Source organism: Rosa rugosa, chromosome 5 (assembly GCF_958449725.1).
Source record: "Rosa rugosa chromosome 5, drRosRugo1.1, whole genome shotgun sequence".
In the NCBI taxonomy this organism is placed as follows: domain Eukaryota; kingdom Viridiplantae; phylum Streptophyta; class Magnoliopsida; order Rosales; family Rosaceae; genus Rosa; species Rosa rugosa.
The window spans coordinates 20,441,024-20,458,899 of record NC_084824.1 but is presented as its reverse complement, the minus strand read 5'-3'; the positions used below and the strand labels follow the sequence as shown (position 1 = coordinate 20,458,899).

The 17,876-nt window shown below is 39.7% G+C and overlaps 1 protein-coding gene and 1 long non-coding RNA gene across 8 annotated transcripts; both read left to right on the top strand.

Annotated features, from left to right (window-relative positions):
- The first annotated feature begins 977 nt into the window (after nt 1–977).
- Nucleotides 978–3,934, top strand: LOC133712437 (uncharacterized). Of its 7 annotated transcripts, none has more exons than XR_009847404.1 (9): nt 978–1,096; nt 1,193–1,874; nt 1,961–2,008; nt 2,110–2,285; nt 2,392–2,478; nt 2,707–2,814; nt 2,908–3,002; nt 3,227–3,301; nt 3,627–3,934. It is a non-coding gene; the product is annotated as an uncharacterized LOC133712437 (long non-coding RNA). The 7 variants fall into 7 exon arrangements; XR_009847401.1 differs by having other exon boundaries at nt 2,399–2,478; nt 3,627–3,931; XR_009847400.1 differs by having other exon boundaries at nt 1,193–1,319; nt 1,708–1,874; nt 2,110–2,478; nt 3,627–3,926.
- Nucleotides 3,935–8,595: 4,661 nt separating this feature from the next.
- Nucleotides 8,596–14,064, top strand: LOC133711330 (uncharacterized). Its single transcript, XM_062137465.1, has 7 exons — nt 8,596–8,658; nt 8,757–8,873; nt 9,078–9,220; nt 9,380–9,436; nt 9,550–9,619; nt 12,903–13,000; nt 13,676–14,064. The coding sequence occupies exons 1-6, from the start codon at nt 8,596–8,598 to the stop codon at nt 12,975–12,977; spliced, it is 525 nt and encodes a 174-aa protein (XP_061993449.1). The 3' UTR covers nt 12,978–13,000; nt 13,676–14,064.
- Nucleotides 14,065–17,876: the final 3,812 nt, after the last annotated feature.

Below are 17,876 nucleotides of genomic sequence, written 5' to 3'. Positions count from 1 at the left end.
GAACCGGCCGGAAACCTACCGAACCGGCCACCGGAAGCTCCATACAACCCGCATCAAATATTCCACAGGTTCACCATCTTCCGGACCTCCAATTTCCACCAAATTTGTCAGCAGATGCCCCTCGATTTGAAGGTTCAGGAACCTGAAGAAACAGCACAAAAACCGGTCTATAAGTTACTGAACCGGTAACCAAAATTTCCTAAAGAAAAAAAGAAAAAAGAAAAGGAGGAGGCAGCCTAAGCCGAGCCCAAGTCGCGGCCCACCGATGCAAGCCACGTCAGCAGCATCGTCAGCAGTCCGGTGCCACGTCAGCGGTCTGGTGCCATGTCAGCACCGACAACTTTTTCCGACCGCTTTTTCCTGCCAAATTTTCCGGCGACCTATTTCGAGGTAATTTTTACTAAAAGTTTCCGTTTTTGAAGTTTTTATTTCTTTTCTCTTCTTTTTCTCAGGGACTTGCAAACTCCCTTCTTCTACCCCCCTTTCTTCATCATAGGGGAGACCTAATTAAGCCGAACTGTGGGGGTTCATGCTCACTCCAAGCTTGGAGCTTGTAGAGTCCTCCAAACTTAGAGTTTGTTGAGAAAAAACGATCGACCACAAACATCATTGTTTCGATCTAATCCAACCCCTCTTGGAATTGAATTTCTTGGAAGCGACTACGCTCGGAACACTACAACAAATGTCCCCAATAGCACCCTTTTTTTGGGGACGAAAAACTCATCAGTCACCATAGGAATAGTATCACACTGATATAAAAGATCAGTGAGGGTTTTTTTGTTGTCACTGTCATAAGTGGGAATGAGTACCAATTTAGTAAAAATTAAGTAAAAATATGATTATTTAATAAGACAAGCCCACTGTATCGGTGTGTATACCCACTAACACGGCGTCCAATGCATCTCTCCTCCCTCTTTACCACAAAAACTAATCTCTCTCTCTTCAATCCTCATATTTTTGACATTGAAGTTTTTCTTCTTCTCCTCTCTCACTGTGCTGCCGTTCCGGGTTTCTTTCATTCGATTCATTTTATCTACTGCGGATCCACCAAATTTATCGGGGAACTAGCTGCACCGATGAAAAAGGAGTTGCAGAGGTATTAACTTTGAGTTTTTTTATTTTGTTTTGACATCTGAATACTTAGGGTAAAGTAATTGCAGAGATACTTACTTTCCCCATTTTTGATTTATAGCTTTTGGTTGTTTGACATCGTTTTGAACCTGGAAGGCTCAGATCTACAAAAGCCCCCAACTTCCCAGGTTCGATATCGCCGGATACACGACACGCGTCACCGTCCCCTTTACTTTTAAGGCCTTAAGGTGAATGATTGAGGACTATTCATAATCAGTAGCTTGCTAACATACCCGATCTATCAATTTATGGCTTTTCTGAGTCTTATGTGGTGGGATTTTGTTAATTTTCAGTTTGGGTGTTTTATTAAGTTCTGAATTGTGAAATTTGAATCTTTTGGGGCTAGTTTAGTTTTTTGAATGCTTCTTTAGGATCAACATTGTTTGAGTTGTTTGATTTTCCCAAATTCATGATTGAAATATTAGGTTACTGATTGACTTGTCTTGATTTGGTTTATTTCAGTTCAGTAGTATCAAAATTCAAAGTTTCATTGTTATTCTACTATACTTGTGATCTTTATTGATGTGTTCTTGTATCAACAATAGTTGGTAATATTTGGTATTTCTAATACAGTAGCTCTCAGCCTCTATTGGTAATTACTTTCATGCGCGCGTACTCCTTGCTTAACATATCTGAGTCTTCTTCATCAGAGTTGGTCCACTATTGATATTAACCTCGGGCTGAGGTATCTCTTTAGTAACAAAGACATCTTCTTCATGGAGTTGAGTTCCAATGCTTCTGATGTAAGCTTGCTTTGACTTTTTATATATTTATAAAATGTTTTCTTGGAAACCTAGCTTGCATGAATTACATACCAAATTTATTTCAGGTGCTATACAAGATTAGATTCCTTTCCCTCACATATAAGGAAATTCAGGTTAGTTGATGTTCCTTGCATTGCTTTAACATTAGGAAGTGTGCTACTAGATGACATGTTATTCAGCATTGTTCATTGATTTACAAAAAAAAAAATTGCAGATTAAATTAGACCAAGAGAGAGAATCCTCTCCTATGTGACTGGGGTACATGTATGACAAAGGAGGTGGCTTGATCAAGAACTTGGGAATTATAGCAAAATCTGGAACTTCATGTCTCTTTTGTTGTTATATTGAAGTTTACATTTGTTATCTATTTTGAATGCAATTGATGGAAAGGTAAAAGTTATTAGAACCTATTGTTTGTTTATTTGTCTTTAGTTTGTATAATAGTACTACTTTTGTGTGAGGACCTTGTTGATCTAGTTAAATTAATTAATTATAGTTTGCAGGGGTTGATGTTAAATATGAAGAGATAATTGAAGCAACCTCAACTGGCTCCAGTTCAATGATTTCCAAGATTGTTCAAATGGTTAGTGAACTTACTTTTACTCATGACACAAACAATTGTTTTGAGCAACCTTTCTTTTGTGCAAAAACACCAAGTCATTGAGGATATTTATGTATCTGTGCAAGGAAAATCTCTTTCTTTTGTTTATTTTTCATGGGAAGGGGATTGCAATGCAGGAAGTTTTATGTTTGATATCTTAATCAGTTAGCATCTTTACTCATTAGAGAGTACCTGCATTTCATTTGTCAGGTTGAGGATGCTCAAGGCCATGAAGCACCAATAGAAGGGCTCACTGATTCAATAGCTGGATCTTTTGTATACAGTATAATGACTCTCAGCTACAATATTTGCTTTTTGGTATGTGGTTATTTTTCTTTCACGTAATACAAGTGTTTACAAAAATGTCATTATGGTGAACTTGAAGTTTTGGATAATTGTAAATGTCAACAGAAACAAAGGGAGGTGGAATCAGAAAGGATAGAGAAGATGCCGGAGGAACATGCAGCCGTGAACCTGCTTTCTAACTGTGCTCGAGGCTCGACATGGTAAAATATTCCATCTACTAACTTTGATTTTCCTTTTTGTCTGCATGCCATCTTTATTCAATTTGTCTGCATGACTGTTGTTAATACTTGTAAACACGTGCAGTGCATTTGCTGTTGCATATGTGCTTAAAATGTGTCTGACATGGTTAATATGAAGCTTATTTTTAGGCAAGTAATTGAATACCACCACTTAAAGTAATGCTTTGTTGTTTTTATGCATGCAGAACATCACTGGCAGATTCATTGGCAGATATGGTATGATTGCAGAAAAGAATACATCTACCTTTGTTTTCTTTAAGGTACTAACTTCTACATATAAATGTGTTGGGATAGTGATTTAGACTGTTGCTTGAAAGTGGCTATTAGTTGTCAATTGTTTGGTTTGGGGCAGGTATATTATTCTGAGCTGAGTATCTTGTTTTGCTATCAATGTGGAGTTTTATAATCCTCGTGTACAAGAACTCATTATTTTCCTTCTTGGCATGGACAAGAACTCATTATTTTCCTTCTTGGCGTCTACAATTTACAGATATTGATCTACAATGCTTGAAGATTTACAAAATTTCTATTTGCTAGATAATACTTCACATTGCAAAATTTAATTCTTGTTTTCTAGAACTTCAGGTACTGTGAGCACGTTGCCATTTGCTTTGAAAGAGTTTGTCCATATCAAAGAAGGGTTGCAATTGTGGAGAAGAAATTTTGTTGTCTCTGGATGTAATGAATTATTTTGAGTTCGTGAATTTGTTGTATGATGCATTTTTTAATATAGTATACATTACATGAAATGTAGAGGTGTTAAATACTAGTATTTGCTAGTATTTGGGACCTATTTTTTTATTCCAGTTTAATGATTTTGCCACTGATATCAGTGGAATTCCGAAGCCACCGATATTTGGATCAGTTGCTTTGGCACTGATTTGGATGCAATTTTGCTTTGGTTAAAGGCATCACACTGATAATTTAACAGTGTGCTTAGTCCCATTAGCACCTGCTATAGAGGGGATTGATTTCCCATTAGTGGCTGCATAGTGGCTAATGCCATCAGCCACTCTTATCAGTATGCTTTGTCCCAATAGGGACTAATTCAAAACAGTGTGCTTTGGGGACATTTGTTGTAGTGGAAATTCCTAATTTCTTGGAAGCGACTATGCTCAGAAATTTTTATTGTTTTCGTGGTAGCCTTTTTCGCTCCGAAACTAATCCTAATCTTTTGTTGTTTTTCAAGATAAGTAACCTGAACAAGTTTAGCTTCGCTCCACTAGAGACAACAGGCGCAGGATACCACAAGTGGGTCCGTGATGTGTGCCAGCATCTTAAGGTTGATGGGATCCTAAGTACGATCCAAGAGCCAAGTCAGAACGTGCTTACTCCTCAACAAGCTGCCGCTTTTGAAGCGAATACAGCTACGAGAGAGACCAATGAAGCTAAAGCCATAATTCTCATGACAAGGCACATGAATGACGCGCTCCAAAATGAGTACCTCAATGAGGAAGACCCAAGAAAACTATGGGTAGAACTCGAGCAACGTTTTGGCAACGTTCGTGACTCCCTGCTGCCCGATTTAGAAGTGAGATGGCATAGCCTCCGCTTCTGTGATTTCAAGTTTGTACTTGACTACAATTCGGAAGCACTTCGTATCAGTCTTTGATGGAATTTTGTGGGCAGAAAATCACTGATACGATGTTGATCCAGAAGACTCTCTCTACCTTGTCTCTGCATTGATGATAGCCAAGAACTATCGGATGATGTCAATGCCGGACGTATCACAAGATTTCATGAGCTTATTAGAGCCATGAATGTAGCTGAAAAGCACAACAACATACTTGTGAAAAACTATAACTCTAGACCCGTGGGAGAAAAGCCAATTTCGGAGTCTAATTATAGTCGCGCCCCTAAAGAAGGGCACCAAGAAGCGAAACCCTAAGAGCAACTTCAACAATTTCTCTATAATTTTTGTATAATAGGGAAGCAAAAGTCAAAGCTTTAGCATCTTTTTCTTCTCCAACTCCAACAGATTCCCTATTTTACAGCAATCTCTAAAATCTCCATATTCTTCCTTAAATTTTTAGAGATTGCTGTAAATATAGGGAATTTGGTTTTCTCTTTCCCCACTTTCCCTAAAATAGGGATAGTTATAGGAAATCTGTTGGAGCAAAAGAGGCTCATTTTTCCCTAAAGTAGAGAAAAATCAAAATATAGGGAAGCTGTTGGAGTTGCTCTAAAGAAAGGGATTATTTTGGACGTTCTGGTCCATATTCTCACCCCAAAGAGGAAGGAAACTGCCAAGATAGGCGTGCACGGAACCGTAGAGGTCAACGTGTGAAGAGAGAGAGAGGCAGAGCCTCCGGCTATGGTGGTGGCACCACCAAGGATCATAGCCGTCCCCAACGCGCTCTAGGCGCGCCTCGATCAAGGGAGCTTGACCATGATGATGCTTAATTATCTTCAGTGTGGAGCGTCCGGACATTGGGCTAAAGCATGTAATGCACCCCATAAACGCGTACAAGATGTATCGTGAAGCAAGGGAAGCAAATTACATGGAGCAAGAAGATCAAGATGACGATCCCGCTCTAAGGGTTGAAGACTTCAAAGGCCAAGATCCAGAGACTGGCGATTTTGATTAAGTCTTTTTATTTTCCAAGAGATGTAATAGGCAATTGCCATATATTTTTGTAGTAGATGCCAATGGTTTAGTCTTTCTTCAAAGTAGGCTCACCCAAAGTAAGTGTGATGTCTAGTAAGGTTATGAGATTAGTGGTACTTAAGCGAGCCTTTCTCCACCGACATCTCTCTACTCACTTGGTCACATTTATTTTGGAGTTATCGAAAGAAGTTAGACGACTACCATTGTTTTGCATTAGCTAGCATTTTGGATTAGATTTTCTTTCTTCAAAGAGATAATAATGTAACTCTGTTGGCTTATGAATAAAATTTCGAGTTCTTTTCATTATGACTCCATTTTTATTCTGAGCATATTACTTTGTGACTACGATGGCTGGGCCATCAAAATTAATTCAAGGACATGGAATAGCCCAAGTTCCACTTGCCAAATGGCACCTTAATTACTGTCACAGAAACTCTCTACGCTCCTAGGGCCAATCACACCTATGAATAGTCAACGGATTCCATGCGAAAACGCATGTAGAGAACTTAAATGAGTTCCTTTGCAATACCTCTAACGATTGCGAACAAAAAAGGCGCATCTTAGAGAAATTTATGTGTCTCTCTACTGGACTCTATGTCACTATTCTAGCCATTAAATCCAATAAAGTCATGAGAGAAGATCTCTTGGATTTAGACACATATTGGGTTTGTCACAACAGGATAGGTCATCCTAGTCATGATATGATGATCCGTCTACTAAAGAATTCACATGGACATCCTTTCTTTCGAGCGAAACGAAGCATGAATCAAAAGTTGATTCCTGGACTAAGTGTGACCGCCGCCGTTGCCGTCCACCACCAGCCTAGGGCTGGCATAGTCCCTATCCATGATGTCATGGATAGCGTACATCATGGTGATGATGCACCAAGTGATGTTGCAATCACAAACTTTGCTTCAAATAGCGTTTCAGACGCTCAGACCCAACCAAAATCCTCATTTGTTGCTTTTAAAGCCTCTCGCTCATTTTACAAAGCCTGTTCCTTAGGGAAATTAGGACTGAGACCGTCCTATGCAAAGGATATGAAAATACTCATTCTGTTCTTACATAGAATCCATGGGGATTCTATGGACTGATTCAACCAACTTGCGGACGTTTAAATATCTCATGATGTTGGTTGACACGCAAACACGCTGGTCACGTGTTGTGCCATTGTCCACTTGTAATGATGCTTATGCTACACTCCTAGCACATATCATATGACAACGGGCTCACTCCCCGAATCATCATATTCAGTCAATTGGATTTGACTATGCTAGAGAGTTTACATCGAAGACTTTCGATGGATATTGCAATGGGACTGATGTTGGACATCATATTCTCATGAACACACCCAAATGGTCTTGCAGAAACAACTACGATGGTAGTCAGGACATTGGTAATGCGCACCAATCTCCTTATATCCGCTTGGGGCGATGCAATATCGCATGCAACTATGCTAATTCGTCTACGACCCACCGCCACTCAATCTACCTCTATGTTACAACTAGTGACTGGGTACAAGTATCGTACTTACACACATTTGAGTGAGCCATTTATGTGCCAATTGCGCCACCACAGTGCACTATGACATGTCCTTACAGACAAATGGGCAACTACGTTGGATTTGAGACTCTGACAATCGTCCGCCACTTGATGCCCTTGCAAGGCAATCTCATTACCGCTAGATTTGCGGGTTGTTACTTTGATGAGACAGTCTTCCCGTCGTTAAGGGGAGATAAGAACACTAATGTTCAGCAAGAACGACAAGAATTGTCTTGGTCTATCCCCACTATGTCTCATCTCGATCCCCACTAAAGTGACGAGATCAGACATATCTGCTACAAACATGCCTGCAAGGATGGACGTCCCTACGAGAGGACGTAGCGCCACCCTACACAAAGGTAGGTATGGCGCCGACGCCAAAGAGAGTGGCACTCTAGCGTTATAGGCCATGGCCCCAGCTAGGATGCGTGGGAGGCCCGTGGGTTCGAAGGATACCTTGGCACTACCCCATCCTTTGATCATCGACACTCAAAATTTGTCATATGAGAATCTTCTGGATTAAGGTTACCGTTGGGGGATGCCTCAACGTCCAAACCTATTCCTGAGAATATAGAGCTCTATGAAAATTACAATAGTGTACATGAGACGTGGGATAGAAACTCCATCATAATTGATGATGTAGTCACGCATTTCGTTGCACATGAGTTTGTTGAGTCCGATGATATCGAACCACGCTCCGTTGATGAATGAATGTCAACGTAGAGAAATTTGGCCTAAATGGAAAGATGTGATCCAGGTTAACACTACAAGAATAAGTTAATCAAACGACACTCATCACACGACACATCAGTTTTTTCTGTCGTCTGAGTTAGTCAGACGACAGATTTTTTAAATCAGTCGTCTCATCTCTACTCATCTAACACATGATCATTTCGTAAATTTGAGAGATTTCAGACGACACTAACAATGACATCTGTCGTCTGAATAACCGAAAAAAAAAAATTTACATTTATTTGAGTGAGAACACTCGCAACCTAGCCTATCTGAAAGTGTTCCCTCCTTAGCTAAAAAAATTAGGTCACTCTCCCTTCGGCATCGTTCTCAGCCTCTTTCTCACTCGCCATCGTTCTCAGCCTCTCTCTCATTGCCCATCGCTCTCAGCCTCAATCCCGCTCACCCTCTCACCCTTGTCGAGCCTCTCAGCCTCACTCTCACTCAGCCTCGTCTCTCTCCGTCGCGCGCGCCTTCAGTCTCTCCACCACGGGTTCTCTCTCCATCAGTCTCCCTCAGTCGCGACTCCATATCTCTCTCTCTCTCCCCCTCCCCCTTGAGGATCCACGGGTTCACTCTTCAGCCTCCATCTCTCTCTCCTTGTAAGTTCTCTTTTCAGATTCAGTTCAATTCTTTGTTTTATTTCATTGGGCTTTGATTGGGTTTACAGATATGATTGGGTTTATTGCAAAAATCTCAACTCTTCCCCGTCTTCTTCTGTTGGTCTATCAGATTGTCAGATACTGTAATCAATTTCCCAGGTTTCACTCTTTGTGCAGGTATTCTTTTCTTTTTTGGCAGTCTGTTTAATCCGGATTTTGTGCATATTGAAGGGGGAGAGGTTTGGACTGGAAACAAAGAAAACGACGAATCTTGGTATTATTGCTGGTGTGGCTGCTCTGGTTTTTGGATTCAATGAGTTGCCTGAAGTGGGTTGGAGGGTGAAGAGGGTCTCATCACTGAACGGTTTCACTTTTTGGGATTATGCTTTTAATACGTTTTCAAAGACGAGTCATGTTGAGTAGTGTGAATTTTTTAGCTATGCTCTTGATTTTCTGTTGTCTAAGTTCAAGTCTTGAAGAATTATATTGGTGCTTTTTTCAATTAGCCATATTCGATTGTGTGTGATTGATTTCTCATTATAGTTTGCATAGTTGTGGCTTTTGGGTTTTCAGAGGGGAGAAAGGAAGAAACAGAACAAGAAGAAGGAGAAAGGAAGAAACAGAACAACGGGAAGGACAGAAGAGGCAGAGATATCCAACAGAGGAGAAGAACTGCTCTACTTCACAGATTCAAGGCACAAATTTATACACCAAATTAATTTTTATGCTTATTGGTTATGTATCATAATGATTAATTTCGGGTCGATACTAGGTTTTCAATTTTGATTGAGTTGGTATAATGTTGGGTACATATTTGGCATCTTGAAGTCCCTTTTCTTTATGATAATTTCCAGTGTAGAGACGAAGAAGGGATGTTCTTGGTATATTGGGTCTGTCAGTAGCTTTGAAAGGTGAGTTCTTTTTTCTTTTTTTAACCCAACTCGCTTATGATCATTCAAGGCTTCAAACTCCTAAATCTGATTCTCAAAGTCTTGATCTTTTGTTGCTTTTGATTTACTTGCAGCACCTGTGTACTCAATTGGACCAACTTAGGAGTGGAGTGCCTTCTGTGTAATAAAAAGTTTCTGGTCAAGGTAAGTGTTTTGAGGCCCTTGATTAGGTTTTGTGTTTGGAGATAGTCAGTTTCCCTAAAGAGTTATTTGATTTAGGTCTGAAGTTGTTATCTTCATGTGTGTGTAGTTGCAGATGCCTTTGATTAGGTTTCTGGGTGGGAGATAGTAATTTTACATAAAGTTTATTGTATATGGACTGAATTGTATTGTCCTTTGCCCTTTGTACATAGTATGAAGGAATTCCTGGGAATGGAATAGCTTGAACACGGCTTATTATGGTGGAGTATCATTAAAATGAGATGTATTGTTTGACATATATTATGTAGAACCCCCACTTATTGTCAAAACAAAAAGAAAGTGAAATGGTTAATTGTGCTATAAAATCTGTGTGCTTTAGTGTGAGGTCGTAAACTGTGCTATAAAATCTTTGTGCTTTATTATTGTTTTTTTTTTAAAAAAAAACATAGATATGTTTTAGGTCGATGCAATATGTACATATCTGGTTACCAGATTCTGGAATCAGGAAAAGATACTTTGGTTACTTATATAATGTTTCATAGGTTTCTAATTGCTGTAGTTAAACATAGATTCTGGAATCAGGAAAAGTCTTGATCTTTTGTTGCTTTCGACTTCATTTGGTTTGCTAGCTGTTAGAAATTTGTGATTTTCTAGGCATATGTTTAATCTGGATTTTATAATGAAATCCAACCATACTTTCAAGGGGTTTTATCCATTTACCCCATTTCTAGGGATTTTTTTCCCCCTTACCCCATTAAGTTTTTTTAATTCCCTCTTACCCAATACACTCTAAGGGAGTCTTCCCTAATACCCCATTAAGATTTTTTTTTTTGTTTTTAATTTTTTTTAATACCATTTTACCCCTCACCCCTTTGTTACTTAGAGAGAGAGAGAGAGAAAATGGAAGAAAGAGAAACTATAGGAGACTTCGCCGGAGCCCATCACCGGCCGCCGGAATCCAGTCACCGGTCGCCGGATTCCGGCCAACTTTCATCGGATTCCGGTCACTGGTCGCCGGATTCCGGCCAACTTTTTCCGGAATCCGGTCACTGGCTGCCGCCCACCGGAATTTGCTGAAAATCTCACTGGAAAGTTTTTTTGCCCCCTAATAGACGTCTATTGGCCCCCAATAGACGACTATCAGCCCTGTATTGCCCCCAAGTAGACGTCTATTGCCCCCCAATAGACGTTTAGATTACCAAAATGGTAATTAATCTTCTAAAACTACACAAATAAAACTTTGATTAAAGAAAAAAAAACGAGGAGATTACATCAATTCAAAACGTCTATTGCCCCCCAATAGACGTATATTGCCCCCCAATAAACGTTTCGGTTACCGAAATGAAAACTAATCTTCTTAAAATTACACAAATAAAACTTTGATTAAAGAAAAAAAATCAGAGATTGTATCAATTTAAAGCGTCTATTGCCTCCCAATAGACATGTATTGCCCTCCAATAGACTTTTATTAGACCTCTATTGAGGGGCAATACACGTCTATTGCCCACCAATAAAACTTTTTTTTTTCTTTTTTCTTTCCTTCCGGGCCTTCTGCCATCATGAAACTGGCACCCAAGTCAAAAGCTCTCTACATAGTTTTGAACAATTATGGTCATATTCTCATATGAAGTACCCTGCACAATCATCATAAACCAACAATATCTGCCAATCAAATCCAATCACAGAGCATTATCCGACACTAGGCATTGCCATTCCCATTCACGGGTTAAGGAAACTTAGTAACTCATACTAAGAAAACCGCAAGTTCTTCAAATTTGCAAAACAAACAAAACTCATCAATAAACCAGCAAATACTTCAATGCAATTACATAGACGCTACTTAAACTAACAAAACTGAACGAAACTAACCAAAATCAGCAACGAGTTCCGAAAGAGTAGAACCAAAAGAGACATCGCAATCGGTTTAGCTACTAACACAATTCCACATTTGCATTTCATAACAAGTCTTCAGTAGAATTCATAACTAATGTGAATCAGAACTGTACTCAGATCCACAGCACTGAACAAATCACACTCATCTCCGAAATCAAAACACAATTAAATCAACAAACTTACAATCAGATAAACCACTATACCTTGCCTCGCATCTTGTGGCAGGAGATAGGGATGAAGAAGAGCTGAGCCTGATCCGGATCCTCGGTCCGAAACCTTCTCTTTCTAATATTCTGAAAGAAATATCCCTCACTAGAATATTTCCCGGTGAGCTTCCTCGGCGTCTGGTAAAATGTGTTCGGATCGCCGTCGGGATAAATATACACCTTGAATTTCCTCTCCATTTCGGCGTAGTTCAACCGGAACACCTCCGGCGAGTGGTAAATGTCCAAAAACTCTTCCTCTTCCTCGGGTGACGGATTGGAGTCGAAAGTCTCCTCCTGCCTGATGACGGGAAGGTCGATGGTTGCGGTGACGGAGGGGGAGGAGGAGGGGAGGGGAGGAGACGGAGAAGTTGAGGGAGAAGTAGGCAAGGGAAAGTACGGTGAAGACGGCGAGAGTGATGAGAGATCCTCGTAAGGAGAACATCGCCGATGACGCCGGTGCCGACGACTGCTTGCCTACACTCATTGGGGGGCAATAGACTGGGACGTTGCCGGAGCTGGCGGTCAGAGAGAGAGAGAGAGATCGGGATGAGAGAGAGGAGACAGATTGGCGTGATTGTAGATCTTTAATTGGGTTGAGGGCAAAATGGTCATTTAATGTCAAATTGTGTATATGAGAACAAAAATCTGTTGCTGGGGTAAGTGAGATAATTTTTACTCATTTTGGGGCTTTGGGTCAAAGACCCTACTTTCAACTGAAAGCAGGATATTTACTTTAATTTTGTTCTTGAATGAATGAGTCTCTTTTTATATATTTTTGTTGAATGAAGGTATACGGTCTATATATTGTTTGGTTGTGGTCATGGTTTGATTTTTGTAACATAATTAATCTACATTGAGGTGAGTTAATGATTAATTGTTGGCAGATAGTAATCATTGAATTTTTGTTTGTTACTTCATTTGCAGTATATAGGTTTTGAATGCTCTAGCTTCTCCTCCTTTGTTTTTATTGTTCATGGAAGTTGTTTTTTCATCACTAATCTATGAACAATCTGTAAAGTGTATAAACTAATTTGTATTGGTTGGTTTTTTCATCACTAATCTATGTGGCTATTGTCTATATGTGTGGTGTTTCACATTTTCTTGACTCATTGATTACTGTTCTTACTGTTTCTTTTTTCTTTATTTGTTTTTAGGCATTGAAAATGTAATTTTCTGTTTTTATGTAGTTCAGACTCCAAAGTTGCATATACTCAAGAACTTGGGAAAACCAGTTTTTTAAACTTCTTGACGCAGAAGTTTGACAGTTTAAGGATTCTGCTCCAAGGTTAGCATTTTGTATATATGCTAAAGAGAGAATTGTTTTAGAGTTGTAATCTGTAAAGGTCTTTTCTATTGCTCAGCTGAATAGTAAGTCATGTGAAGAAGAATTATATATCTTTTCATTCTTTTGGAATTAACTAAGAACAAATTTTGATGTAAGAGATATACTTTTGTTTTTTAGGTTCAATTAGGTAAAGATTTGATTTCAAAACTTCTTATCTGTTCCCAACAGTATGATTTGTAAAGGAGGCATTCCATTTTAGCAGTTGGGTTGTCATAAAGTTATATAGGCATTCCATTTTAACAGTTTTGCTTTTCTGGGTAAGCTTGAATGTCACTGCCATCATATTTAGATCTTAACACAATTTGATTCGATACCATTTGATTTTATGGATATTTATCGCTTATCTTTGAGCTTCTGGTTTGAATGAAAGTTGAATCGTAGACTCAATGTTAGTAGTCTTAAGTTTGATATTTGGTTCTTGAGTCTATTTAGTTAGAAGTGTGATGCAGCATTTAGCATTTTTACTGCTGCGGTTATCTTACCTATTGACTAGCTTGGGTAAGATCGGGGTTTTATTTTTGTCGCTGCTTCGTATTGCTTGGAATGCTAGAAGATTTCTATTTGAACTATTCCGTATGAGTTTTTTGATTTGAGAGCACAACGTTTTTATTGCAGGCCATGCAAATACTGAAAGGCACTTTGCATTGTGTCTTCATCAAGATTGGGTATCAAGGTGGGCTTTGCTTAAAAATTAGGATCAAGAAGGTTGGTATGCGGAGATAATAATAAAGGCATACGGAGAAAGCTTGCCTTGACCACACTGCTGGCTTAGTTGCTGTGCGTAAATAGTACTATCGTATCTAGTAGTTGGTGACTTATTTTGGTAACCTCCTTGATTGTACAAGATAGACAATATTACTTGCTAGATTGAGGTTACTTTTGGTTAGGATTGCTGGATTTGATCATATCTGGATATGGATACGTACTTTTGGAAATGTTTTGGATTGGCAATGTAAGAACAGATGACATTGATATATGACAATGTTATATTTTGGATTTGTTCAGGATATGAATGTTCATATTTGCAACAATTGTGCAAAGTTAATTCAGACAACATATATAGGTCAAATAACTGTAGTTTTCAAACGTATCACACAACTGAAGGGTTCACAAAACCATTGTCTGAGATCCACTCATACAACACATCTAAAAACAGCAAATAATACATGTTGTCTGAACTTCATTTCAGACAACAGAAATAACAAATTGATGTCGTGTGATCTCTATTTTGGTAACATGTATAGTAAAGTTACTGTCGTCTGATATTCAAATCAGACAACAGATATAACAATAATATGTTGACTAAGATTCATTTCAGACGACAGAAATAACAAATTGATGTTGTGTGATCTCCATTCTGATAACATGTATAATAAAGTTACTGTCGTCTGAAATTGAAATCAGACAACAGATATAACAATAATATGTTGACTAAGATTCATTTCAGACAACAGAAATAACAAATTGATGTTGTCTAAGATTCATCACACACAACACAGTTTTACTAAAACTGTTGAGGTAATATAGCTTTTCTCAACAGTTAATAAACGAACTGTCGTGTGAGTTTATAACAGACAACAGTTAAACCTAATTATTTTAATTTGGAAATATTCAGACGACACATACTTAGCTATATGTGTTGTGTGAATTTAGAACAGACAATAGTTTTTAACTGTCGTCTGAATGAGGTCAATCAGACGACAGACTACTAGACAACAGCAACTTTTTCATTCAGCCGACAGTTAATGAACTGTCGTCTGATTAACTTTGTGGTATGGTGTAAGTTGGATTCTCTAACGAAGAGGAAGGTTTTTGAGCCAGTGATGACAACACCTCCTAACATAAAACCTATTGACTAATGGGTCTTCATTAGAAAGCGTGATGAGAAAAAGATATGGTAATCTTGCCTTATGGCGCAAGGCTTCTCACAAAACACCCTGGAATCGACTATGATGAGACATATTCTCTCGTAATGGATGTCATTGCACTCCACTACCCTGTCAGTTTGGTAGTTTCTGAATAGCTGAACATGCAGCTTACAAATATGGTCACTACGTATCTCTATGGGGATCTAGACACGGAATATACATGAAGGTTCATGGTGAACTTCATTTACCCAAGTCAAGTGGCTCTAGACCACGGAGCTCATTTACAAAGAGGTTGAAACACTCACTAAAGTGACTACTTGATTGGGAAGGGATAAGCCCGCGCGTTTCCATAACAAGTTTCGGATTCTATTGCGGTTCATGTTGGACATGATCTTCATTGGAAGCCCTTACAAAGTTAAGGGAAACCGCTGAACACTTGAAATCCGAGTTTGAGATCAATGATTTTGGGAGAACACGATTATGTCTCGGTTTGGAACTTGAGCATCGTGTTGATAAATACTTAGGCATTCTGATCGACAATGTCAAGTCTTCAAGCACCCCCATGATCGTCCGTAGTCTTGATCCTGAAAATGATCTTCTTCGTCCAAAGGATGATGACGAAGACGTGTTAAAGGCAAAAGTACCTTATTTGAGTACAATAGGCGCATTATTGTACTTAGCTCAATGCACAAGACCGGACATCTCATTTGCCATGAACTTGTTAGCTAGATATAGTTTTGCGCAAACGCGACGCCATTGGATTCGTGTAAAAGATATCTTTCGATACTAGAGATGTACGACTGATAGGGGCATGCTTTATCCCTACAGAGAGACAATGGATTCAGACCAATCACACACCAGGAACGCCGCTAACAGTGGCATGCGTCCTCTATCCCCATCCCAAAACAACATGTGTTTTGGAAGGTTTTGCTGATGTTAGGTATCTCTCTGACCCACACAAAAGTCTTCCCAAACTGGTTAAGTGTTCACCATGGGTAAAGATTGTGATATCTTGGAGGTCTACAGAATAGACCCTAATCGCTATATCTTCGGACAATGCAGAGATTATTGCTCTTCACGAAATGGTTCGTGAATGTGGTTTGATTGGATCCATAATTACGCATGTTCGAACAATTGTGGTTTGAAGTCTATCACAGATGAGCCTACAGGATAATACTGCTTGTTTTAATGAAGCAAGGCTACATCAAAAGCGACAACACCAATGATAATCAGCAACAACAGACTCTCCTCAATATCAAAGTGAACTAGGTTCAATTTGAGGATAGTACGGCAGGCTTGCTCACTAAGTCACTGCCTAACTTACACTTTCAAGAAACGTGTTGGTAGCACCGTTTGCGGAAGTTATCCGAACTCCCATGGCTGTTGTCATCAGGGGGAGGTGTCTACATATATGGTCTCGAAACGTGAAGGGTGTGTTGTGCTCTTTTTCCCCTTCGACCGAGGTTATTTTTGTCCCATTGGGTTTTTGTTACTCAGCAATGTTTTTAACGAGGCAACGAGAGAAGCATCGCATTTGGGCGACACAAGGGGGAGTGTTTAAGTAAATCCGAATTGTGTCTAGCCCAAACTCTAGGTTACTTGACCTAGTGGTAATAGCTTTTTAATTAGAGATAATCTCGGAGAATATCTTTAGAGATATCCATTCATTGTATGATTATCTTTCCTTGTACAACTCTGATTCTATGCATCGTAATCCTCTATATAAAGAGGCCCATATTATCAATGAGAACACATAGCAATTCTCTCCCAATTTTAGTTTTCCTTAAACATATTTAAATTAGACTAATCTACTGGAGTAAAAGTATGTCAAAATTGAAAATTGCCATCTCAACCTTCAAATTCAAATTTAACATAGGCATTTTGACAAATTTTTTCGAATCCCTTTTTCCTCTCTCTCTAAACAAACCCCTCGAAACCAGTTTCCCCTCTTCCTCCCCCTCTCTGGCCAGATCTCGATCAATTTGATTGGGATCTCCAACTAGAGAGGAGGGAGGGTACTCGTTCTTGATCTTGTTTTCTTTTCTGTTTTACTTGTTTGCTTTTCTTTGCCGTTTTGGCGATTTTCCTCGGAGTTCGTCTCCGATCCAACCTTGCTCAGGTCTGCAGTATGTCGGGTCCTCAGTCAATGTTCCTTCGGCGGATCGGGGAGTGTTGGTGGCGGTTTAGGGGAGTTGTGGTGGCGGCTTGGGTTGGTCCCGATCTGTTTGGGTTCGATCTGATGGGATGGTTTGATATGGGATGGACCCGATTTGGGAAAGGCCTGGGGTGGTCTTGGTGGTAGAGGGTGGAGGGTGGTGGTCAGGCGATTCTGATGGCAGAGGGCTGTTGGTGGTCAGTCGGCAATGGCGGAGATGAGGATATGGGTGGGCTCGGTTTTAATATGGTTTTGTTTTGTTGGTAATAAGTTATTTCCAAGGTTTGTTAGGTATTAGATGTTGGTTCGGGCGCACTACAGGTTGTGGCAAAGACAATCTTCTCTTTGGCCGTCTGGAGGGTCGTTTCCTGTTCTGGAGTTGGGTCAGCAGCGATGATGAAAAAGTTTGGCTATGGCATAGACAATCATCCTTGGCCTTCTAGTGGGTCGGCCTGTCTGGTTTCGGGTCGGAGGCGATGGCGATTTGGAGCAGGAGTGGATTGACAGTGTTGACATTAGGGTGGTGACGGTGTTGGGTTTACTTTAGTCTTAGGTCTGACGGTCCAGCAATTTCACTTTAGTCGGGTTCGAAGTCACAACGAGTGTAAGCTTGGTCGATCAAAGGCAGGTCCAGTGGACTCTGGGTGGCGAGTTAGTGTTGACAAAGTTGAGTATCAAGGATTCATTGCTCGTGCGCATGTTGTCTTGCCATATAGTTGTTGTGCAAGTTTTCTCTTAGTCTTTTTTTTAGTCTGTAGTTGTCATTTTGTGAAACGCGATGGCACCAAGATTG